The sequence below is a fragment of the Natator depressus genome, chromosome 1 (assembly GCF_965152275.1).
Source record: "Natator depressus isolate rNatDep1 chromosome 1, rNatDep2.hap1, whole genome shotgun sequence".
Taxonomy (NCBI): domain Eukaryota; kingdom Metazoa; phylum Chordata; order Testudines; family Cheloniidae; genus Natator; species Natator depressus.
The window spans coordinates 251829526-251855135 of record NC_134234.1 but is presented as its reverse complement, the minus strand read 5'-3'; the positions used below and the strand labels follow the sequence as shown (position 1 = coordinate 251855135).

At 45.5% G+C, this 25610-nt stretch overlaps 1 protein-coding gene across 1 annotated transcript in view; it reads left to right on the top strand.

The window, feature by feature from the left end:
• SYN3 (synapsin III) overlaps positions 1-25610 on the top strand; it is a 280530-nt gene that overhangs the window by 74567 nt on the left and 180353 nt on the right. Inside the window, exon 5 of the mRNA XM_074941255.1 lies at positions 12267-12423. Coding sequence (XP_074797356.1) covers positions 12267-12423 — 157 coding nt within the window. The remainder of the gene's footprint in view (positions 1-12266; positions 12424-25610) is intronic.

Sequence of the window (25610 nt, the reverse complement as noted above, 5' to 3'; positions counted from 1 at the left end):
TCTGTATTCACAAAAAGAAAAGGAGTACTTGTGGCACCTTAGAGACTAACCAATTTATTTGAGCATAAGCTTTCGTGAGCTACAGCTCACTTCATCGGATGCATACTGTGTCCCACGTTACCCAAGTACCATACTTATTGCAACACTCCGGATGCCTCCGTTCAGTAGGACCAGCAACAGAACAAGTGGATGTGATGTGGGATATTAGCATAATGCCTTGTCAGAGCAGTGTGGGGGGATTCTGCAGTGCACCTGCCCTGCCTGCATAACAATTGCAGCATCAGTCCTGTGATGATATGCAGCACCAAAACTTTCCCAGTTAAATGTTAAATAAATAATATTGTGCAATTTGATGAGCGGCTTCATAGCTATAGAGGACCTTTCATTCCAAAAGATCCCTAACCACCTTGGAAACAGGCATCGCTTCCTCAGTGAAATGCAGCCACCTCTGGCTGGAGCGTACCAGTTCATAGCTGCAATATCCATGCCCAGGACCGCAGTTATTAAAGTGATGTCTGAAAGACCCACACACAGTAAACTGCCTGGGACTTAATTTGTCTGTCTCAGAAGGATGAAGGGCTGAGTCAGCCCTGTTGGGATTAGACATAATGGGCCTGATTTTTATTTCCACTAAGGACCCTGTACACTGTACTCTGGCAGCCTAAAGAGATCGTAAACTGTTAGGGTTACACCCACTTTGAGCCCCTTTACGCTGCCAGCACAGGATGAAAGGGCCTCCGTGGAAATGAGAATCAGGCCCAGGGAGCTTACTGTATATTTCTAACTTGATGCTTAAAACTCCCAAGCCTGCCCTCTCTCTCTGCACTAGATAAAATTCAGGGCTGTGTTTGCCACCCAGGCCTAGTGAGCCTGCAGTTTTTGTCTCTGGCAGATATGGGGGGGGGGAAGCAGAGGTACACTGAAATCCAGGAGTGTTTTCTTTCACAGGGAAAAGCAGCTTCTGTGGGAGTGTTTCAGATTTTTAAAGATATGGATTAAATATATGTCGGATTTCTCCCCTCTTTCTGCCTCTCTAGTTGGCTCCTTCAGTTAGAGGCATCTTTTTGGCACTCTAGTTCTTCTGCCGCCAGCTAGTGATATGAACATCCAGGACAAGGCCCATCTCTTTGTGTGTTTGTATGGTGCCCTCCACAATAGTGTCCTGGTCTGTGAGTTGGGCCCCGTGAGGCGCTGCCATCTTACAAATAATAAATGACTAACTGTAAGAGGTTTAGGTACTGCAGTGAAGAGAGTCATAGGTACCTAAATAGATTGATACAAACAGATCATGCTTGAGAAAAGGAGTGGGTTAGTTCCATTGGATCAAAATGAGACAGAATTGGCCACTGGCAAACAGAGAGACTGAAAGTGAAGAGAAGTGGAACCAGCCATGCTGAAAAAACTGGCTGTTGGGAAGGAAATCCTACGGGGTGAAGGCAGGTCTCTTGCAGGGAGAGGGGTTAGTACTACAGATTTTGCTTGCAATTCAGCTGTTTTGTCTAACAATGTGCATGCTTCACTCTGCTAGCTGGCTGAAATGCCCCTGTCAATCACAACTGTGGAGAGGCCAATGAATGTTCTGTTTCTTCAATACAAGCCCATTCGTCTCTTTAATTAATTGTGACTGTTCTGTTGATTCTGGCTGATTTAGCATTTGCATGTGTTCTAGTGACAGAGCTGGAGCCTGTTGCATCACAATCCTAAATCCATTGTGCCCTAAAAATCTGTTTCTCCACGACATGCTTTTGCACTATGATCTATGATATGATCTCAGGGATAGGAAACTGCCACTTCCACATACAACTCACCATGCTGGGGGCAGGCCTTTTCCTGCTGTTCAGCATCTGCTCGCTCCAAGAGGCAAGTATATTCCTGCTGTACAAGGGTTGCCAGCTCTGGGATGTGAATGCTTTAATTCCACATGTGGATGACCACCTGTCTCAAGTGGATGTTTTCCTGTCACATAGGGCCCCACCCACCCAACAAAGGGGATAGTCTACCACACAGAGGCTGTCCCCTGCAAGAGGTGTTTGGTTTCCTGTCCTATGACGATATTTTCTTGCCAGACATTAGCTGCTCACTGCTAGGCGATCAGTATTTTTTGTCGCCCAGAGACCGCTCACTGCTAGGGGGTGGGTTCTTTCTGCCATTGTTCTGCAAAGGATACATGAAAGTAGTTTGAGAGCGCTAGTAGGTATGTGTCGATCCAAGAGGTTCTCTAATAGGAAACTCAGTGTTCACCTCTGACATCTTCTAGAAATCTTGTTTCACAGAAGAACCCTAGTTGGTGCCTCTTCATCGTTTGGCTAAATTCCACGCACGTTTTAGGAAAATGTCCTGTCTTTTTTAAAGCCAAACTGGGAATCCCTGCAAAGGAAGGAAAGTTTAGGAGGATGAAGAAACTGATCTGGAGAATGTAGTCTCCCAAAAGCCAGACGGAAAAATAATATATGTTGCGTATAGTTTTTCCATGATCTACGCAATGTACTGTATTATAACAGTACAATATGTGCCATATATTTAACACAAAATGTACAGAATAAATGTATTTCAAATTAATTAAATTTGGCTGACTATTTTAAATAGATGTCATGCTGGTATAGTTCAAAGAGAATGTAACTTTTTAAATATGTATTTAAAGAAAAACCAACCCGCCCTCTCTCCCCAGCAAACTGCTACCCTCACCTAAGCACTCAGCAACCCAGGGAAGTCAGTGGGTTAGAATAAGGTGTAAATCAGGGTAGAATTTAGCAGCGTGTACTTACATATTTAACAATCTAGCATGTGCAACACACTTTTTATAAACCCTAGTAACTAGTCCCACAAGAGAGGTGATTGCCTTATTCTTCCACCATCGTCCCCACCCCACCCCCACCCCCTTTTTTTTTAGCAGAAGCAGAATGGGGAGGTTAGGGTTTTCTTTGGTTGCATCCATTCCAGTTGCTGCTGTTAAACAGCTGCTTGGAGGGACTGTTTCTCTCATCGGGGTTTAGTTATATCCCGGATGAATAATGTCCCTCTTCACCTCTCCAGCAGCTGGCATCCAGCTGACGTGTGAGTGGGATGCTGACAGCTATTGGGAAAACATTTGGAGTGGAGGCAGCTGCCAGAAAGCAGAAGTCACTGTTACCAGACAAGGGTGGGGAACAATTTAGAGATTAAAACCCCTCCCTGGCCCTTTCACATTTACGCGTATTCCTTCTGCTAAGAAATTTGAGGCCAAGGTCTGAGTTATCAGTCATTAGCTAAATCGTAAACTGAATGAAAAAGCTAGTTAAAGTATTTAAGTTTGGTCACTTTTTTGCTTCTATTCATCTCTTTTCTTCATGGGTTTTTATTAAGTGATGTTTCAGAGGAAAATTGAATGTTGGAAATGATGGGGCAAAGTCTGCTTTGTTCTACAGGTATAGTTGTGGAAAGAGTAGATGTTTATCAGTAAATGTCACTAAACATTGATTTCACTGTACACACACAAAGCAAGAAAAAATATTTCCATCAATGATGACCAAAACCTACAGACAGGTAAAGTAAGAAAAATGCTGCTTAAGAACTCATTAGAGTTTGTTTAAGGATATTTACTTTGTGTATTTGGACATGTGTTGTTGACAATTTGTGCTTGTAATGGTTATAAATAGGGCCCTACCAAATTCACGGTCCATTTTGGTGAAGTTCATAGTCATAGGCTTTTAAAAATCATAAATTTCATGATTTCAGATATTTAAATCTGAAATGTCACAGTGTTGTAGCTCTAGGAGCTCTGACCCAAAATGGAGTTCTAGGGGAGGTTGCAAGGTTACTGTAGGGAGGTCACAGTATTGCCACCCTTTCTTCAGCACTGCTGCTGGTGGAGGTGCTGCCTTCAGAGCTGGGCTCTCAGTCAGCAGCTGCCGCTCTCAAGGTAACGTTGCTGCCAGCAGCAGCGCAGAAGGATGGCATGATGTGGTATTGCCACCCTTACCTCTGAGCTGCTGCCTTCAGAGCTGGGCCCTCAGCCAGCAGCCGACACTCTCCGGCCGCCCAGGTCTGAAGGCAGCAGCACATGAGTAAGGGTGGCTTGGTATGGCATTGCCACCCTTACTTCAGCACTGCTGCTGGTGGGGTGCTGCCTTCAGAGCTGGGCGTCCTGACAGCATCGACCGCTCTCTGGCCACCCAGCACAGAAGCAAGGGTGGCAATACTGTGACTCCCCTATGATAGGCTTCCATCCCCTGTGCAACTCCCTTTTGGTTCGGGTCCCCAAGTTTGAGAAATGCTGGTCTCCCGCACAAAATCCTAAAATATGTATAGAATAGGGTAAAATTACACAAAAGACCAGATTTCACGGTCTGGGACGTGTTTTTCACAGCTGTGAATTTGGTAGGGCCCTAGTTATAAAGCTTTAACATTTTGAATCTCAATGTCTGCCATTAAATAATTGTCTGACACCCTCTCATAATTTCCCACTGCTGTGAACATTTAGAAGCTTAAAACCCATAATTTTTGTGCAACTCTGTGAAAATTTAAATGGCTAAACGTAAAAAAATGCTTGAAAATGAACTTCGATATTATCAGTTGAAATGATAAAATAATAAAAATTTAATTGTGCCAAGCCTACACATATACAACCCCACTGGCTTCTGCCATTGTTGTAACAGGGACTGTTAAAATCTTCAATCTCTTTGCTGGTGACTTTTTGATCTCTACCACTTTTCCTAAAGTGTGGTTCTGTTCTGAAATGTGCTTGCAAAAAGGGCTATGTGAGGTTCTCTGTTTATTGTTCATCACTGAGTTTCATGACAAATTTATTCAGTTTACAAGTAAAAATATGGGGATGGATTTTGGAGACTGTTCTTGTATGGCTTGAGGAGCATGTAACCCAGCTTTACAACTTCCTGGTCCTTGGGCCAATAGATGTAAGTCCATTCTGAAGAAGCAACTTAGAGCAACCTTGAGGCTGCTCTAAGTTGTGGTGGCTGCAGTGGCTCCCAGTGCTCTTACCATAATCCCCTTCTCTTGGCCACTGGACCCCTCCTGCCACCTGTGGATTTCTCTGTGCCAAAAGAATCCCCAACTGTCTAGTTAAAACAGCTACTCCCCTTCTTTACACTGTCAAATAATGCAAAGAAATGCATCCGATGAAGTAAGCTGTAGCTCACGAAAGCTTATGCTCAAATAAATTTGTTAGTCTCTAAGGTGCCACAAGTCCTCCTTTTCTTTTTGCGAATTCAGACTAACACAACTGCTACTCTGAAACCTGTCAAATAATGCTTTCCAAAGATCAAGTCCCAGTCACATTACTCACATGAGTAGTCCCATTGAGTTCAGTGGGATTCTTTGCATGAGTAAGGGAAGAAGGATTTGCCCCTTTCTGTAGAAAATTAAGATGTGAGGGTTTGGTTGAAATGGAAGATCTCCTATTTTACGATGCTATTTAAATAATATAATGAGAAATGTGGGAACATACAGTAATTCTAACATTGTGAAATATATAATAATGAATGTAAAACCAAAAATAGCCAAGCTCTGTAATTGGTTGTCAGTGATGTCATAACTATATCACTAACACCCAGGTAATGCACAGACAGGATTTGGTCATATTTCATAAATGCCATTTTATATTAGCTCAGGCACACCTGAGGTAGTGCATACTTTGGGGGATTATTGCACCGTTAGGTAGCTGAAGTCACTCCAGTTTTGGCCTTGTGCCTCAGAACATTGCCTGAAGACTCCATTAATCCCCTGACAACACATAGCCTTTTGTATGTTATTGCTTAATTATACACTTTCCTTCCCTTTCTTTGAGTACTGAAAAGATAAGAGAGGCTTTGTAAGAGAATTTAGGTAAAACAGGTTGGCCACTCAGAAAACTTAAGATACTTTAATTCAGTCTTTGGTATCCAAGATGCCTTCTTGATGAGAAACAGAGTGCCCTGTAAGACTGAAAGAGAGACAGCCCTCCTCCTATGGAATGGTCAAAGAACTCCATAAGCTCATCATCATGCAAAGGAAAAAACATGTCACCGTAATGCAACCTTCTGTTCTTTGTGTGACTAGATGGTGAGTGCTGAAATGAATAGAAGAGATGGCCAGCTGCCCTCCTGTGTGATTCCCTCACAGTCACAAAAGAAATCTAATGATGCAGAAGTAAAGTGCTAGGTCAAACAGATCTTATCTGTGGAAGTAGATGTAATTTTTCACTGTCTGTGGGTGACTTTTTGAAGGGAGGGGGAAGGGATTTTAAATGGTGTTTTGGCAGCATAACGTACTCCTGAATTTTATTTTTCTAATGCTCACAAAGCTCTTTGGAGTTCTCCATGAACAACTGAAGGACCAGGAAACAAGCCAGAGTCAAGTCTATAATCAGAACTAGGAAATAGGAAATTACACCTTCCAGCAGGATTTGCTAGTGTCATTTGCTGTGTTCCAGTCCACAATGGCTGGAGAACCTAACCATTACAGTGAAATGTTACTGATCTTTTCAGTTCTGATTCTCTGCTGCTTCTTAGAGTGTTCTCCACTGTCAGAGCCATTGCTGCTACTCCTGGAGTGTTTAACTGTGAGAATAACAGCAAAAAAATTCCCTTGAATTGTCCTTAAAATGCTTATTTATTACTTTCTCTCACACCTGTTGCCAAGACAGCTAAGTTGTGCAATTGCAAACATTGAAACACAAATTTAGGTATAGTTAAGCATGAGCCAAGAAGTTAGGATCTGGATTCAGATCTTAATTTTCCCAAAAGCCGTGGGTGTTTGGATCCATGTCTCTGAGTTGGGTCCATCGCTAAAATTAGTTTTACCATTTAGAAAAAAGAACTGAAACACATTGGCGCAAAACAAAAAGCAGTCACTCAAATATGAACCAAAATAAATGTCTTGCATGGTGGCCTCATAGTTGAGACGCTTCCAGCTTCCAAAGGCAGGAGACTTTCAACTGTGAGCCACTGCTTCCACTTTTGGGGTGCTTAGCTATTGAAACCGACAGCAAGAGCCTTCCAGCCAATCCGAACAGCCATGATGAGCCCTAGGGTGAGAGGCAGCCACTCACTTTGAATAGCATCTGGCACAAGTGGGAAGTTACATCAGACTAGGAGAGAGCTGCAATGTGCTTGTGGTGAATTGTGCCTCTCAGGAGGTGGCCAGCTATACGCTGCACTGTTTGGAGCTTCTGGAGGTTCTAGATAACCCTAAGTAGAGAATATTACCACAGTCCAAGCCTAGAGATGACAAAGCTATGCATGCCCATTCCAAGGTCAGCATTAGAGAAGAATAAACCAAAAATATGTTTTAAAATATAATATTGCAAATCAGTTCAACCTGAACATGAAATTTTTGTGGGAGTGTTTAAATGGCAAAAGGTCTGATTCTCATTTACACTATGGTCCTGCATTCCATTCTAGTTTACAGCTACCCCCATTTGAAAGCTCTTTTACACTGGCAAAGAGGTATATAGTGTAAATGAGAATCGGACTTGCATCTTTAGATTCTGCTGAGCATGGGAAAGGGCTTTTGGGGAGGCTGGGATGAGGAAGGGCTCTCTCTTCTGCCAAAAGCTGCAGCCATCTGGCCACAGTAGGGAGGAGAGTGTGTGCATTCAGGAACCCTATTTCTGCCTAGGAAAGCTAGGGCACCTGCGCAAAGCATACAAGGCACAGCTACAAGTTATTGCTGGTATATTCTGAGCTGCTGTTCTGGATTTTCACATTCAGCTTTATCTGTAGCATTTTACTTTCCACTATATTTCCGAGACAGCTTCTTCCTCTGCCTATCTGCTTTCGGGCAACCTTTGTTTTGGCCAAGGAGGCCTAGATGTGGTTCTACGCAAACAAGGCCCATCAGTGCTATTCCGAAACCTGGGTTGAGGCGGTTGGTCAAGAACTGAGTACGCATACCATCTCCACACTTCTAGCCCTATCAGACGAGGGTACTTGGGACTTCAATGCATAGATGCTACAGAACCTTCCTGGCCCAATTATTTTTAATGTCATTTGAAAAGAGAGTCTACTCTCAACCATTTCTCTTTTAGATGTTGTGTCAACTTTCTGTTTAGGCTGTCATTCTTGTTGCTTGTTGTGTGGATGAGTGGAACTGGGAAAGGAAACTGTAATACTGTTAGCCATTTTAAAATTCAAGGGCTCATTGTATTAGAACATGGTTTACCCCTCTGAATGAATAATTGTTTCAAAAGTAATCTACTCTCCTAAGAACACTAAATGGACATCATTGAGAGTAATCCTCTTCTGTATGGGAACCAAGCCTCTTACTTCCCAGGTACACAGCTGCTTGCTATTCATATCATCGCCCATATAAGTTGCTGGCTTACCAGCTTCCCGAAGGATGATACCCTTTGTTTTCCTTTTGATCTCTCTTCTTGCAGTTTCTACCCTTCGGCCCCCCCATTTTCCCACTAGGCTCAGTTTCTCCTTTATAGATGCCTAGAAGACTTCTCTTCATCACACTTGCTCCTTTATTCCTTAGTGGTTGCAGAACCTGCACTCATTCCTCTTGTTTCTTATTGTTCAAGATACTTTGGGACCTGGCTATTGCCCCACATCTCCAAAGAGAGATCCACTTCTCAGCTGAGGCTTGTGAGAGATCCATAGCCCGGGGCAGTGGTAGGGCAGAATCATACTATTGTCTATGGTTATTGGCACCCTATTCCCTCTCCCAGTGTTTTTTCAGTGGAGGGGTTCTGACCAATGAAACCAATCCTATTCGCATACAACATATATAGTTTAGATAGCAGGGCTCCATCATTTACTCTGTATTATCATAGAATCATAGAATATTCGGGTTGGAAGCGACCTCAGGAGGTCATCTAGTCCAATCCCCTGCTAAAAGCAGGACCAACACCAACTAAATCATCCCAGCCAGGGCTTTGTCAAGCCAGGCTCTAATGATGGAGATTCTGCCACCTCCCTAGGTAACCCATTCCAGTGGTTCACCACCCTCCTAGTGAAATAGTGTTTTTTAATATCCAACCTAGATCTCCCCCACTGCAACTTAAGACCATTGCTCCTTGTTCTGTCATCTGCCACCCCTGAGAACAGCCGAGCTCCATCCTCTTTGGAACGCCCCCCCTTCAGGTAGTTGAAGGCTGCTATCAAATACCCCCCTCACTCTTCTCTTCTGCAGACTAAATAACCCCAATTCCCTCAGTTTCTCCTCATAAGTCATGTGCCCCAGCCCCCTAATCATTTTCATTGCCCTCCACTGGACACTCTCCAATTTGTCCACATCCTTTCTGTAGTGGGGGGCCCAAAACTGTACACAATACTCCAGATTTGGCCTCACCAGTGCCAAATAGAGGGGAATAATCACTTCCCTTGATCTGCTGGCAGTGCTCCTACTAATGCAGCCCAATGTGCCATTAGCCTTCTTGGCAACAAGGGCATACTGTTGACTCATATCCAGCTTCTCGTCCACTGTGTAATTCCCAGGTACTTTTCTGCAGAACTGCCGCTTAGCCAGTCGGTCCCCAGCCTGTAGCAGTGCATGGGATTCTTCCATCCTAAATGCAGGACTCTGCACTTGTCCTTGTTGAACCTCATCAGATTTCTTTTGGCCCAATCCTCCAATTTGTCTAGGTCACTCTGGACTCTATCCCTACCCTCCAATGTATCATTGCCATCTATTATACTGGGATCTCCTGCTTCCTTGGTATCTAAAAGTCCATAGTTTTCTCTAAACTTCAAGCAGGCTGAAGTCTTTCAACCCAGAGTTTCAGCTGGTAACTGTTTTTTTTAGAGTGTTATTTTCGATCTTATCCTTGAGTGTTCGCCATTGGGTGGTGGGGGGAAAGGTGTGTATGTCAATATAGCAGGTTCATATGTGGGCACAAAAGCTACTTCCAGGACAGCGTGCATAAAATACATTCCAGCTCAGTAAGGACCAGTTCCCAAACTGGTTGCAAGGAAGAATTTGGGTGGTGGGTCATTTTAAATTCTTTTGTGCTATTGTGCCAACCTATCTTCTTGAACCTGAGGGAAGTTAAGATGCACCTAGAGCATCTGGTTGCTTAGACCCTAGAATGTTTAACAGTCCACTGGGGGGGCACTGAATCCTGAATGTTTGGCATCCAGAAAGTTAATTTCTTTTCTGGGGATGTTTAGCTGCCCAGTGGGTGCTTTCTACATGGAATGTTAGCAGAAGTCAAGCAGTTAAACTGCCAAGGTTTGTATTCTCTCACTGTTTCTCAGCATGGGGTCGCCACTTGCCTCACTTCATTGACCTTAGGAAGATCCATACATCAGCTGCACATTCAATAGTACAGCCCTCGTGATGTTTATTGCACATTTCACTGATTGAGAAACATGCCACCTTTGGAGCCCACTGCATTAAAGAGTCCGTGTGGGTTAGAAATACTACAGAGGAGGGTGTCTGATGTTTCAAAACCTCTGCCTCTTGCCTCATAACAAGGGCAGAGCATGCTTCTTGCCATGTCTAGATTAATAACAAAAGCCCAAGGTCAACAAATAAAACAAAGTTTAAAACCATAAGCAGTTCTGGGTTTTATTCTCAATACTCTTTGCCACAATCTGACCCAGAGTCGCCATTATTTAAGCTCAGTACCAATGTGGACACAAGAACAAATGGATATAAACTGGCCACCAGGAAGTTTAGACTTGAAATTAGACAAAGGTCTCTAACCATCAGAGGAGTGAAGTTTTGGAATAGCCTTCCAAGGGAAGCAGTGGGGGCAAAAGATCTATCTGGCTTTAAGATTAAACTCGATAAGTTTATGGAGGAGATGGTATGACGGGATAACATGGTTTTGGTAATTAAATATTCATGGTAAATAGGCCTAATGGCCTGTGATGGGATGTTAGATGGGGTGGGATCTGAGTTACCCAGGAAAGAATTTTCTGTAGTTTCTGGCTGGTGAATCTTGCCCATATGCTCAGGGTTTAGCTGATCGCCGTATTTGGGGTCGGGAAGGAATTTTCCTCCAGGGCAGATTGGAAGAGGCCCTGGAGGTTTTTCGCCTTCCTCTGTAGCATGGGGCATGGGTCACTTGCTGGAGGATTCTCTTCTAATAAGTGAGAGGTTTTTCGCAGGAGTGGATGGGTGAAATTCTGTGGCCTGCGTTGTGCAGGAGGTCAGACTAGATGATCATAATGGTCCCTTCTGACCTTAGTATCTATGAATTCAGATTTCCCAGCCAGAGCAATGGAAATATAAGTCGGGACTATAAAACCAAAAGAGTTCTAGTTCAATACATCCTAAGGATTGAAATTATAGTCTCATAGCAAGGAAAATGTTCAAAGTCAATGAGGTAATGGGTCCTGGGGACAGAACTAATTTCTCTTAAGAACTTTAATGCAATCTGGAAGTTTTTCCAATGCCCTTGATGCAAACTTTGTTTAAATGTAAAATAGTCCCCAAAGTCAGTGGAAAAGTCTCTCCAGTGCATTCAAGTACAACTGCTGAACTCTGTTTTGGGCAGCCTTTCCAACTGCTGTTTCCAAATGCTTTGAATTGGCCCTAAGATACAGTATGCAAAGGAATTATTTCCATCTGGTTGATGCCTAAGCTATCTCCTACTGCCTCATCGTGGAGGGCCTCCAGTTTGGTTAGAGAGTTGCTACATCTGGAATCATAAGGATCCCATGGTGAGTCTTGGCTAGGATGATGAGCTGATTGCTCATGCAGTGAGCCCCATCACTGGATGACACTCTGAAAATTTGTTAATTATGTTGCAGTGTATGATCCCCAGGTGTTGATGTTCTAGCGATCTGTGTCCAATATGCGTTGCGGTCTGTGAGTGAAAGGAAATGTGTGGGGATGCCTGGATGTGTGAGATATCTTTGGAAATATGTGCATGATCTTCCCATCCAGTGGGCTTCATTTCCATACCCAGTCCCATTGTTAGAAAACAATCTTTTCCCTCCTTCATCTGTGCAGCACATTGCAACAAGGGTCACCAAATATGGCCAAGATTTTCAAAAGAGAATTATTGGAATTGCTGGGGAGAATTTCCCCACCCCACCAGAGAATTTATGATCTTTGGCTTCTGTTATAGATTGTTCCTGTGTGAGCCTGTCTGAAATGGAAACTGGCAAATCTGTCTGGAGAGTTTCTAAGCCCTTGTGCTCGTGGTTATGTAGGATTTTAATTTTTTTTTATCACTAGGTTTTTCTTTGTAGTGTAATTCATACTATACTGTGGCCTGAGAAGATTCCACCTATTTGAAGGAGAGCAAAAATGGGGGAGGATGGAGGCAAAAGAGGGAAAGGAAAGGAGCCTTGCTGATTATTTTTTTAAAAAATCACTCTAATTGTGTCTTCTAGGTCCTTTAAGCCTGACTTTGTTCTGATTCGACAACATGCATACAGCATGGCACTAGGAGAGGACTTCCGCAGCCTCATCATCGGCCTGCAGTATGGCGGAGTCCATAGTGTCAACTCCCTTTACTCCATCTACAACTTTTGCAGCAAGCCCTGGGTGGTAGGTGATAACCCAGGTTTATTACGTTAGCACTGGGTCAGAAAAATGATGGAGCTCCAAAGTCAGACTCCAGTTTTTCTAATGGGAGCCCTTCCCTTCCCATTGCAGCCACCACTCGGCTAGCCTGAGAGAGTTGTTTTGGGACTCCTTTGGGAGCCTGCCAACATTCCTCCTTTATCAACCTGTCCAACTTACTTCTGAGTAACAACTTTGCCCTAACTACAAGGCATCTTCAGCAGTCCCAGATTCTGCATGGGAGACAACAGCAGCAGTTAAATCTAGATCTCTTTTGTAGCAGTACAGACCAATACTGCTAGGTCACTGGGCTGGCCCAGGCATGATCTTAACTTGTACGAACCATCAGCATACCCTGTTCTAGCGGATATGTAGACAGTAATTCATAAAAGGGATTACATGATTTTATAACTATTATTTGTATTATGGTAACGCCTAGAGACCCCAGCTAAATTCAATGCCCCATTGTGCCAGGCACTGTACAAACATAGAACAAGATACCAAAAAGACTACAATCTAAATAGACAAGACAAAGTATTGTGGGAAGGGATATTACATATGAGCAGCGTGAACAACGCAGTGATTTGCAAACGTCATGTTGGTGCCAGGGGGTGTTATTTTTGTTTTTGTTTTTTGTTTCTAATTTGGGGGGTGGGGTTTGTTGGAAGGGGATTAATTGAGAAAAGAGAGAGGAAAGGTAGTGGGCCCATGAAAGGGAGGAGGTTAGAGTAATGGGAAGAAGGGGAGTATGGAAGACAGGTGGAGTGAGGCTGAGGTAAATAGGTGAGATAACAAACAGCCAGTCAGCAGAGGGGAAAGACTATCCTGAGTAAAAGTTGTAAAAAGTCAGATGATGGTCTCTCTGAGTCCGCAGGTTCCTGCTGCAGCTGCTTGTCTCTGCTCCTCTATGTTGGCGTTTCTTCCCCAAGCTTATATAGCTGGGGGGAAGAGGTCGGGCCTCATGGATGGGATTCTCCCCTGCACAGTTCTGGATCTGAGGGGCATTGAGACTATGGACTTCAATTTCCACTGTTTGTGTATGGGGTTGTGGGGAGGGAGACTTCCCAATGTCCACTCTAGAGCAATGGCTCTCAAACTTTCCAGACGACTGTACCCCTTTCAGGAGGCTGATTTGTCTTGTGTACCCCCAAGTTTCACCTCATTTAAAAACTGCTTGTTTACAAAATCAGACCTAAAAATACAAAAGTGTCACAGCATGCTAGTATTGAAAAATGGCTCACTTTCTCATTTTTTCCATAGAATTATAAAATAAATCAATTGGAATATAAATATTGTACTTACATTTCAGTGTATAGTACACAGAGCAGTCTACAACAAGTCATTGTCTGTATGAAATTTTAGTTTGTACTGACTTTGCTAGTGATTTTTATGTAGCCTGTTGTAAAACTAGGCAAATAGCTAGATAAGTGGATGTACCCCCTGGAAGATCCCTGTGTACCCCCAGGGGTATGTGTACCCCTGGTTGAGAACCACTCTTCTAGAGGATCCCTGCTGATGCAACTCTCGGAAATCTCCTATATAGATGCACAGGTATCACAAAATATTGGACAGAGAAGACAGTCACAAGGAACCAACCATCCTCATTATTTAACCATAGATTTTGCAAATTCAGCTGAGGTAAGTAATGATTGAAAAGTGTTATCCTGTGACCACCCTGTTTGGCACTGGTGCTTTCAGTCCATTTCCTATTTAAAAGGTGCCTCTGTTACAAAAACAGTCTTCACAATTTGCACCCTTTTTGACAGTCAGTGTCAGTGGCCAGGACATGGATGGTCATGCCTAGGACTGGAGCAGGCATCAGGCCTAGTGGTTGGAGCAGGCATCAGCAGCCAGAGCCAAGGGTCAGAACTGGAGTCAGAAGTCAGGAACTGGAGCCAAGGGTCAGAACCAGGTTCCTGAGAATGAGACAAGGCAGGGACAGGACTGGAACTATGAGGGAGCAAGGCTGGCAATAAGTGGGAGCTATAGGTGAATGCTTTGAGCAGCCACTGAACTGCTGCTGGGCTTAAGAGCCAGTCTGCTGACTCTTCCACCCAATCAGATGGTGTAGCTAAGTAGGCAGCCTATTACAGGCCTACTGCGCTCATGAGGTTGCACGGAGACCTGGCTCTGCTGCAGGCCCTGTTTCCTGACAGTCAGTCTCATCACTAAGACCAAGGATAAAATAATGCATGAAGGTCAAAGGTTTACAAAAATAGGAGCCTAAACTTAGGCTCCTAAATCCATATTTAGGCACCTAAGTAAGTGGCCAGATTTTCCAAAGTCTGAGCATGCAGCAATACCCAGTGACTCTAGTGCTGGTTAGTTTGTGGAAGAATCTTGAGCATCTGTTAAGGATGTCTGCACCTAGGGCTTGAGGGGGTTGTCAATAAGGTTTTCAGTTTAGAGCAGAGGTGGGCAAACTACAACCCGCGGGCCACATCTGGCCTGCGGGACCGTCCTGCCCAGCCCTTGAGTCCCGGCTGGGGAGGCTAGCTCCTGGCCCATCCCCTGCTGTCCTCCCTTCCCCACAGCCTCAGCTCGCCATGCTGCCAACGCTCTGGGCGACAGGGCTGCAAGCTCCTGCTGGGCAGCGCGGCGGTGTGGCTGGCTCCGGCCGGGCAGCATGGCTGCCAGTCCTGCTGCCCTGAGCAGCATAGGAAGGGGGTGGGGAGCAGGGTGGGGGCGGATGGATAAGGGGCAGGGAGTCCCAGGGGCAGTCAGGGGACAGGGAGCAGGGGGCAGTTGGATGGGGCAGAGGTTCTCGAGGGGGGGCGATTAGGGAATGGGAAATGTGGGCGTTGGATAGGTGTGGGAGTCCCAGGGGGCCTGTCAGGGGGCGGGGGTGTGGATAGGAGTTGGGGCAGTCAGGGGACAGGGAGTGTGGGGGGGTGGATAAGGGGTAGGGTCCCAGGGGTGTGGTTAGGGGCGGGGGATCCCGGGAGGGGGCGGTCCAGGGAAAAGGAGCAGGGGGGGTTGGATGGGTCGGGTGTTCTGAGGGTGGCAGTCAGGGGGCAGGAAGTGGGAGGGGGCGGATGGGGGTGGGGGCCACTCTGTTTGGGGAGACACAGCCTTCCCTACCCAGCCCTCCATACAGTTTCGGAACCCCAATGTGACCCTCAGTCCAAAAAGTTTGCCCACCCATGATTTAGAGGTATCTCTGGATCCTAGGCTATTCCAGATGGTATCAGAGACCATGTGTGTCTTTCATCTGCGTTTGGTGCACTGCTTGCACGTATTACTCACTGTTATCTCTGCCTGTGTGACTTCCTGTCTTGATGATTATAGTGCGCTGTAAATGAGGGGACTCTTAAAGCCCGCTTAGGCCGGGTCTACACTGCAAAGTTAGGCCGACCTGAGTCGACTTGTTTCAACTTTTTTTTGCATGCATCTACACCTAAGCTTGTCTGCTGTCAATGCAGGCACCCCATTACATCAACACAATAACCCTGCCCCCCAATGATGCAGAGCCAAAATCAACCCCTACTTCCATCAGCGTAGTGCTAGTGTAGACACTGAATTACTTGCTCAACCCTAATAGTCCTCCAGCAGCTGTCCCATCATGTCCCTTTCCCCTGCAATAGTGACCACTCTGATCACAACTTTGAACTCCACTGGCAGGGGTCCCAGAGACTGGAAGTCTACTCCCTCTTTAAAAACCTTTGTGTGTCTTTGAAATGCCTTTTCCTGGTTGCCCACCTTGGCGCTCACACCTACTAGCTGGCCATTGCGAGTGTCTGGCCATACTGGCTCAGCACAGACAGAGAGAGCTACACCTAGATGTGCTCCTGCCTGGAGCAGAGCAGACGTCCTGGCTTTCCCCAGACTATGGGGAGAAGAGGCTGTGCAAGTCCAGTTAAGGACCAACCAAAGCAATGTAGACGTCTACGTGCTGATCACACAGAGCATCAGAAACCTGAGGCATGACAGGGATGAGCATCAATGTTGGGTGAAAGCCAAGGAACTTCAGCAGGCATATCAGAAGGTGAGAGAGAGCGACAGCACTGGGGCCGTCCTGCAAACCTGCCATTTCTACAACAAACTGCTTGACAAACTTGGTGAGAACCCCACCGGCACCCTGAATGTGGCTGTGGACACTTCATGAGAGCTGGGAGTGGAAACCCCTGAAGAAGAGGAAGTGGGGGACACACACCATGTGGTGAGCCAGGAGCTCTTCAAAACTCTAGTGGAATCAAGCCAATCCTGCCAGGCGAGCACCGATGAGCCCAGTGATGAAGGGGAAAGGAGCTCAGGTTAGTGTATAGATGCATTATTCCATATAAGCATGTTTGTTTCTCTTTTCAGTGACCAAAGCCTCCCCTACCTCTTCCCTTCTGCCTTGCTTACAAATGGCGTTCATCCCACCTGCACATTTAGAGAACAAAGGCATTAACTTTTGATTCCTCGCTTTACTTGCATGGGGTATCCAATTAAAGTTCATGCTTTGGAATGCATACATAGTTGCCACTTCAATCAACTACACCTTAGGAAATCATTTCCAACAGATGAGCGTAGCAGTCCGAATTACACAGTCCACAATAAACCACTCTCTTGTGCTCAGATAGAGGTAGAGGCAGCATTTGCTTTTCCATGCAGAGTACTCTGTTAATCTGAACAGGGATGTCCCTTTTACCCTCTGTAACAGATCTGAATTAACTTTCATGGAGATACTCTGCAACCCTGTCAGCTGCAGGCCAGGTTGGCTTTGGGATGCCAGTCGCAGCTGTATTCTCTGTGTCTCTGTCACCCTCAGAAGTGAAATATCAGCCAAAATCACCACTGCTTGTGAAAATATGGGCAACATTCACTGCACTTTCCCTATATTTGTACCCTGGGGCACCCACCATCTAAACCTTTGATGCCACAGTTTCCCCTCTCTCACCTGCTAGTCCAAACTCACCATGTCTTGAGCTGCAGAGTGGTGCCAGAACAAGGCACTTCGAAGCTAAAGAGAGAGTTCACGTTATTTATGAGAGGTCTTCATGGGAATAAAGTAAGGAAGTTTCCCTTTCTCTTGCAAGTGTAAATCTAACAATGTCTCTTTCTGTTTTTAACAGCAGCCTCTTCTATGGTGGCCTTGAGAGGTGAACCCTCCCTGCCTGCTGAACCTCGGACCCAGATGTTTTATGTTTAGTGAGATCCTCCAGTCCTCTACGACTGCAGACTGTGAACACGGATTGGAGGGGCTGAACGGCCAAGAGCCGGGTGAAGGGCCAGGCAGAGAGAGACTGGATGCTGGAGGAGAGGCAAAGGGATAGAGACAGGAATTGGAAAGTGCTCAGGCAACGCACACTGATGTTGCAGAACATTATTGAGGTAAATGCCCAAAGACCCTGCACACATCAGCCTTTCCATTCCATGGAAAAATCCTGGTGGCTGCTCTTTGTACCCCCCAGCAAAACAGGTGGCAGCATGGAATGAACCCTTACCCTACTCCTCCATGCCAGGGGAGAATGAGGAGAATCATATACTTACACTGACCAGTGATAACTACAGGATCAGCCAGCAAGCACAGTGCACTACTTATTTTTACCATGAATGAAACATTGTCGTATGTTTTTAATATGTAAACATGTATGTTTATTGTTTTACTTGTTTGTTATAAATATGGCTCACCTGACAGTGATGCTAAAATGTTTTTAACTTGTTTATTTACACTTTGTTTCCTGTGTATATGTGCACAATAAAGTTTTAGTTTTTGAAATTCAGAGTATATTTATTAGTTTGCACCAAGCAGACATGCCGCCTTACAAAATTAATAACAAGAATCACTAAACCACCCACACTCTAGGTCTGTACACGTGAAGGAACACAAGTTCCGAAAAGCATGACACAATGCCACTGTGGCTGACTGTTCAAATGATCTTTTAAAGGCCTCTCTGTACTGCATAGCTCCATGATTGGCAATTCTAATTGTACCTGGCTGTTCAAATTCAGCAGAGAGCTGGTCCACCTCACCCCTCCACCTTGCCAGTAGCCTCTCCCCCTTCATTTCACAACATATTGTGTAATACACAACATGCAGCAATAACATTTGGAATGCTTGCCTTGCTAAGGGGCACTCTAGCCATTAAACATCATCGGTGAGCTTTGAGTTGACCAAATGCTCATTCAAGATTCATCCTGCACCTGCTTAGCTGGCAGTGGAAACTTTTCTCAGTGCTATCGAGGTGGCCGGTGTATGGCTTCATGAACCAGGTGAGCATGGGGTAGACTAGGTCCCCCAGCATCACCATTGACATTTCAACCTTACTAATGTGAATGCATCAGTCAGGCAAGAATGTCCCTGCTTGCAGCTTTTGGAAAAGTCCTGCTGCACCTTAAAAAGGTGTGAAAATTATGGGATGGAATAAGCAGTACGGGATGGAGAAAGTGAAATTGTGGGAACTTAACTCCTAGTTCCCACAAATCCCTGGGTGAATTGCTGGTATCCCACAAAGCACGGCGAAAATGTCCCACAAGGCATTACACTGGACAGCAGTGCAAGGCACACTGGGATACCTACTGTGGTGCACTGCATTTTCTATTGACAAAACTGCATGCGGTGAGGATGTGCAGCACTGATGCAAACAGCCAAGTGTGCGTGCACCACCCAAGTGACTTACAAATGTCATCAGCTGAAAGCCAGCATAACTTAAGTTGACCAAACTTTGTAATATAGACATGCCTTAGACTCGCCTGGTGCAGGGTGTAATGGCCTTCTTGCTTAGCAGTGTCAACAGCAGTAAATTGATACAAATGATCAATAAATAACATTAGCTTCCTGTTCTCTTCAAGCTGCAATTCAAGGGGCTGATACTGATCTATAAAGCTCTATATAGTCTGGGTCCTCCCTCCCAGAGAAATCACCTCCCTAGTTTTGAATACTTAGGGCTTCTGAGAAGGCATTTTCAATACAAGGCCCTTGACTTTGAAGCTGGCTTCCACTGTTGGTCTGACAGAGCCTGAGATTGTTGACTTTTGGGGCCTGGTGAAAAGCCCATTTGTTGACATTGGCTTTTGCTGGGGAAGGTGATGGTGTGACATATTTGTGCCTTCAGTTTGAGTCATGGGTTGAGACTGGGTAAGTTTAGCTGGCATGTGTCAACTCATTTTCGTAATTCTGTGTGTGCTAATATGCAAGAGCCTAGAGATGAAAGTGACGGGCATATTTTTAGAAGTCTAAAAGAAAAGAAAAGAAACAAGTCAGTGCCTTACAAAATGAAGCTGGCTGCCAGAACTGTGTGGGAGAAATTGGCTCTGCCATTGCCTCTGCTGTAGCTATTCTGGGCCTGATTCTGCCTTGCTTTACCCCGGGTAAATACAGTCTCCTACAACCCCAGCAGTCCCAGGAAAGTCAAGGAAACCACTTAAACACTTTTTTGAAATACCCCTCTTTCCCCACCACCTACCCCCAAAATACAAACAAACAAACTATGACGGGGTGGACTAGGCCCCTGAGGCCCCCTACTGAGGCCTCGTGGCCCTGCCACATCCCACCCCAGAAAAGGACAGTAGAGAGGTCCTCCAAGCTGCCTAGAGTGGCCGTGTGGGAAGCAGCCAACTGGGGCCCAGCAGGCTAGTATAAGAAGAGCTGCAGGGCCAGAGTGAGTTCAGTTCCTTGCTGGATCTGGAGGATGCATGTGGTTGACTGAGGAAGCTACAGGACCTTGGACATAGCCGTGCTGGCAGAGGCTGAGGGGAACATGAATTAGCTCTGGGTTGGCTACTGGGATTCCACCAGGACAAGGCCTTGATGTAAGGGTGAAGAATGTGCTGGAGCCATGGAGAAGTGGCCCAGGGAATTGTAGCAGCAATGCTGTTTATTTAAAGCAGGGCTGGCCAACCTGTGGCTCCGGAGCCATATGCGGCTCCTCGTATAGACACTGACTCTGGGGCTAGAGCTACAGGTGCCAACTTCCCAATGTGCTGGGGGGGGGTGTCCCCCCTTCCCTCCTCCTCCCCTGAGCCTGTCATGCTCTCGCTCCTCCCCACCAGATCCTCCTGCATGCCACGAAACAGCTGATAGGGAGGGGGAGGTGCTGATCGGCAGGGCTGCTGCTGGCAGGAGGTGCTGGTGGCAGGGGAGCTGATCAGGGGGCTGCTGACTTATTACTGTGGCTCTTTGGCAATGTACATTGGTAAATTCTGGCTCCTTCTCAGGCTCAGGTTAGCCACCCCTGAGTTAAAGGGATGTGGCAGATGGTTGCTATTTATAGGGTCCCTTGGCTAGGACCCAGAGTAGAGGGCAGGCCTGGGTTCCCCCACCAGCCACTGGGAAAGTTTCATGGACTTTGAGGCACCTCAGAAGGGGAACTGAACTGTAGTGGCCCAGCTGAAGAGAGTCCCTGAGAGGGCGAAGATGTTGCCTCCAGGGAAGGAGCCCTGGGGCACTGCTCTATTCCAGACAACTTGAGAGAGATGTTACAGAGGGCACTGAGAGAGGCCCCTGTTGGATTTGTACCCCAGAAGGTGTTTGCTTTGCTTTTAGTACACAGACTGTGTGTGATTCGGCTGGAGGGCTGAGTCAGCGAAGACCCACCACAAACACTGAGAGAGTGTGCAGGCACATGCACTCCGCCAGGGGGTGCTTGTGAGTAGGGCTGGATTAACTCTCCTGTGGGCTGGGGCTATTAGATTTTGTGGGGCTCCTGGGGGTTTGGAGTGTGGAAATAGGCTCAGGGCTGGGGCAGGGGATTGGAGTGTGGGAGGGGGTGCAGCTCCAGCTGTGGGGGTTGTGGCCAGGGATGGGACCAGGGGTTGTGGTGGGGCAGCAGGTTTGGGGTGTGGGCTCTGGGTGGGAGTTTGGGTGTGGGAGGGGGCTCAGGGCTGGGACAGGGGTTGGGGTGTGGGGTCTTGGAGGGAGTTTGGGTGCAGGAGGGGGCTCTGGGCTGGGGTAGGGGGTCGGGGTGCAGGCTCCGGCTGGGAGTTGCTTACCTCAGGCAGCTCCTGATCAGCAGTGCTGTGGGGCTAAGGCAGGATCCCTGGCTCCATGCTGCTCTGCTTCCAGAGGTGGCCAGCATGGCCAGCCCCTAGGCGGAGGAGCCAGGCCGCTCTGTGTGATGCACACTGCCTGTGCCCGCAGCTGCTGTCCCTGCAGCTCCCACTGGCCGCAGTTCCCAGCCAATGGGAGCTGGTGCTAGGGGCAGCACACAGAGATTCCCTGAATGCCCTTGCCTAGGGGCGGCAGGGGCATGCCAGCGGGCCAGATGAAAAGAAGTAGCGGGCTGTATCTGGGCCTGCAGGGCCCCCCTTAGCCCAAGGCCCTGGGCTGCAGCCCCTAAAGCCCCTGCGTTAATCCAGCCCTGCTCATGAGAGGTGAGCGCACCCTGTTACACAAACAAAACAAAGAAACCTAAATCCACATAGCAATTTACTTAATCTAAGATCTCAAACTGCCATTTGGCACTGCTAGTGACTTTATCTGGTTGGAGCTGGCTCAGGTATGCATTTCTGTCTTGCCTTTGATTGCTGAGAGCTTCTCTGGCAGTGAAATCAAAAGATTTTATGATAGCTAGAAAACAAGAGACAGAGACACCAACAGCTTTTCTTGGGGATAGATATTTTTCCCTTGTTTCATTTTGATTGCAAAATAGGCATCCTGAAAGGAGGAATCTGTTTGGCAAAGGTTTTTGGAAACTTACTGGACAGACATAACTGTAGGCGGGGCCGGAGTGGGGGGGTGAAAAATGAAATTACCTAATGTTAGGAAATGAGGTTTTTCACATTTTGTTTGTATTTTCAAACATGATCCAATTTCATGAGAAGTTTCACAATTTGATGGGGTTTTTCCCTCAACAGTCTGTAATGATTCCTCCACAACTGAGTGAATTGAGGCTCAAAAATACGCTCATTTTTGAATGATAATTGTGAATTTTTCAGAATTTCAAAACAATTTTTTTAGAGATGGAAAATTAATTTGCATTGACAACATGCACAATTTGAACTTTTTTTTTTAAGTGAAAATGGCTATTTCACAGAGGCTAAACAAAAAAATGAATTTTCAGGATCTTAGAATTATGTAAAAGTTTTGCTGTAACCACACCAGTCAGGATGCATTAGCCAATTGCAACAATCACTGTGTTATAAAAGCTACAGTACAAAACTTTGCAGGATTTCATACAGGGTAATGATGTGCAGTAATATCCACAATTTTGTAAGACCACTTACACCTCTTCACAAGGTGGGGGAGATCTGAAGCTTCAGAGTAAAAATTTCTGAATCGCTTAGCCTAAGTGCCATTGACTTCCAATGGGATTTAGGCTCCTAGGTGACTCAGGGTATGTCTACACAGCAAAGAAAAATCCACAGCTGGCCCATGCCAGCCGACTCGGGCTTGCAGAGCTCAGGCTGTGGGGCTCTTTAACTGCTGTGTAGGCTTCTGGGATTGGGTTGGAGCCCAATCTCTGGAACCCCCTCCCACCTTGCGGACTCCTAGAGCCCGATCTACAGGCTGAGCCTGGAAGTCTACACAGCAGTAAAACGGCCCTGCAGCCCAAGCTCAGATCGGCTAGTATGAGCCAGCTGCAGGTGTCTAGTTGCTGTGTAGGCGTACTCTTAGCCATGTTAGAAAATTTTACCCTCAGCCTTAAGAGCCACCTGTCCTTTTCTTTTTAAGCTCTTCCTACTGCAGTAACTTTTGACATAGACAAGCCCAGCTAGCTTAGGCATGCCACATTACTGCACATGCATGATTGTGTAGAGTTAGTAAGGGCCCAGACTGTGCCGCCCATGCTTACACTGAGTAGTCCTATGCTCTATATGTGGTCTCATTGAAATCCATGGGGTTACTTATACACTGAGGTACTACTGACTATGAGTAAGTATGGGCCCTTAGTGCAAGGAATAAGCTAGCTGAACGGCTGACAATAACATTCCTCTTAATTTAGGACACACATACAGGGAGGATACTTGACCTATTCTCATCAGTGTCAAGGATCTGGTGTGGAGAAAGTAAATACGAAAGTGTTTACTCCTTCACATAACAAAAGAACTAGGAGTCACCAAACAAAATGCATAGGCAGCAGGTTTAAAAGAAAAGGGGGTATCTCTTCACACAACACGCAGTCAACCTGTAGAACTCCTTGCCAGAGAATGTTGTGAAGGCTAAGACCATAAGAGGGTTCAAAAAAGAACTAGATAAATTAATGGAGGATAAGCCCATCAATGGCTATTAGCCAGGATGGGCAGGAATGGTGTCCCTAGCCTCTGTTTGCCAGAAGCTGGGAATAGGCAACAGGGGATAGATCACTTGATGATTACTTGTTCGGTTCATTCCCTGTGAAGCGCCTGACACTGGCCACTGTTGGAAGACCGGATTCTGGGCTAGATGCACCATTGGTCTGACCCAGTGTGGCCATTCTTATGTTCTTATCTAAGCAAGAAGATAAGAGTTGCTGTACTGGGTTAATCCATTGGTGTCTCTTGTACAGTATAGTGCCTGTCACACATGTAACATTTGCTACTGAGATCAATATGAAAGATGTAAATTTTTTGCAATTCTGACCCATCTTATAATGGTGAGGCTGGGCAAAAAAAGTTCAGTCTTTTACCAGCATGTGTGTATCACACCCATTACTACAGCAGTGGCCAATACCTAATACTTCAAAAAGAAGGCAAACTAACAAGCAAATACACCATATGTCAGCCAGGCAATTATTCAATAGCTTTAGTTATTTTCCTAGGGTAACATGTATACAGCATCTCTGTGTCTGTGTTTGTAGATCTGTGTGTGCACCCACTGTGGTGCATGTGTCTCTCTCGCCGATGTGTTGATCTTTCTCTCTGTGTCTCCATGTCACTCTGTGTAACTTTTAAGTTCTGTTTTCTCACTTTGCTAGTCAAAACATTGTTTTGTTTTGTTTCTCTGGGATGTGCAGGGGTAGTTCAAGTAGTTAAGAGACGCAATCTGTCCTCTTTCCTCTAGATCAACACCCTCGTTGCCAACAAAAATTATTCTAGGCATGGAATTTTTCCTCTTATCTGCTGATGTGCCCGAGGGGGTGGTGGTACTAGTGATGTGATTATGCCACCGATGGAAGATTTCTGGATTTTCTCAAACACTGAATTTCATCCCACACAATTTAGAAAAGGAAATCTTTGTGTGCCTACAAATCTAAGGGCAGCTGCCATTTCAGTATGTGTCCTGTGTCTGGCACATGGCCTTCAGACTGTTTTTTACAAACTGGCAGGATTTTTCATACAGGAATCATCCTTTAATTTCCAAAATGCTCTCTTCACCAGGACGTGCAAGATTAAATTTAGTAAACAGAAATGTTTGCTAAGGTGGTCCAGTGATTGCAATGCTGTGAAGGGAATGCAAATGAAGGTACTTAGTAGACTTGCACAACATACTTTCATCAGACCTCACATTGTCTTGAACAGAGCCTTGGAATTGCAACTTGAGGCATTATGAACCTCAGCCTATGCTCGTGAAAGTTCAGCAAACACACTGCTGGGAAGCTAAAGGACTTTCCTCTCCCCATGCTCTGGGTCTGTTATTCCTTGAACAGCTATCCTCTTCCCCCAACCCGTCCTGGAACTTGAAAATGTCCCCTTCAGGATGAGGGGATCGCAAGGTTTGTTGTGAAATTGTTGTTGTGTGGTTGCAATAAGAACCTTCCACAACTGAACTTTCCCCATAATAGAGGGTTAAGTTAACTGAACTTTCTCTAAAAGAACCTATGGGAGTTGACTTACTTTCAAGCCCTGTGAATTGAACCTCGGGGTTCAGTTTGTGAATCTCTGTGCAGAGTTCTATTTGCAAATTCTCATAGCCTTTGCCCTGGGTTTGATTACATATTACTCTGCTTTGAAGGATTAGATTTTTATTGGTAAATGTTGATGACGTTGATTTCACCATACATGCACAAACCAAATTAAAAAAAATATTTTCATGGTTGTTAATGTACGGGTAGGCAAAGTAAGAAAAATTCTGCTTGAGAACTTATTAAAGTTTGATTTAACGGTATTTACTTTGTATATTTTGACATGTGATGTTGACAGTTTTGTGTTTAATAGTTATAAACTTTAACTTTTAGAATCTCAGTGTGTCCTGTCGTTAAAAAATTATTGTCTGACCTCCCAATAGCCTTCCCTCATAATTTCCTGGAACTGAACATTTAAATAGATGAAAATTTTAAAAGGTGCTTAAAAATAAACACTGATATTCTCCATCAGCATTATTAAAAAAA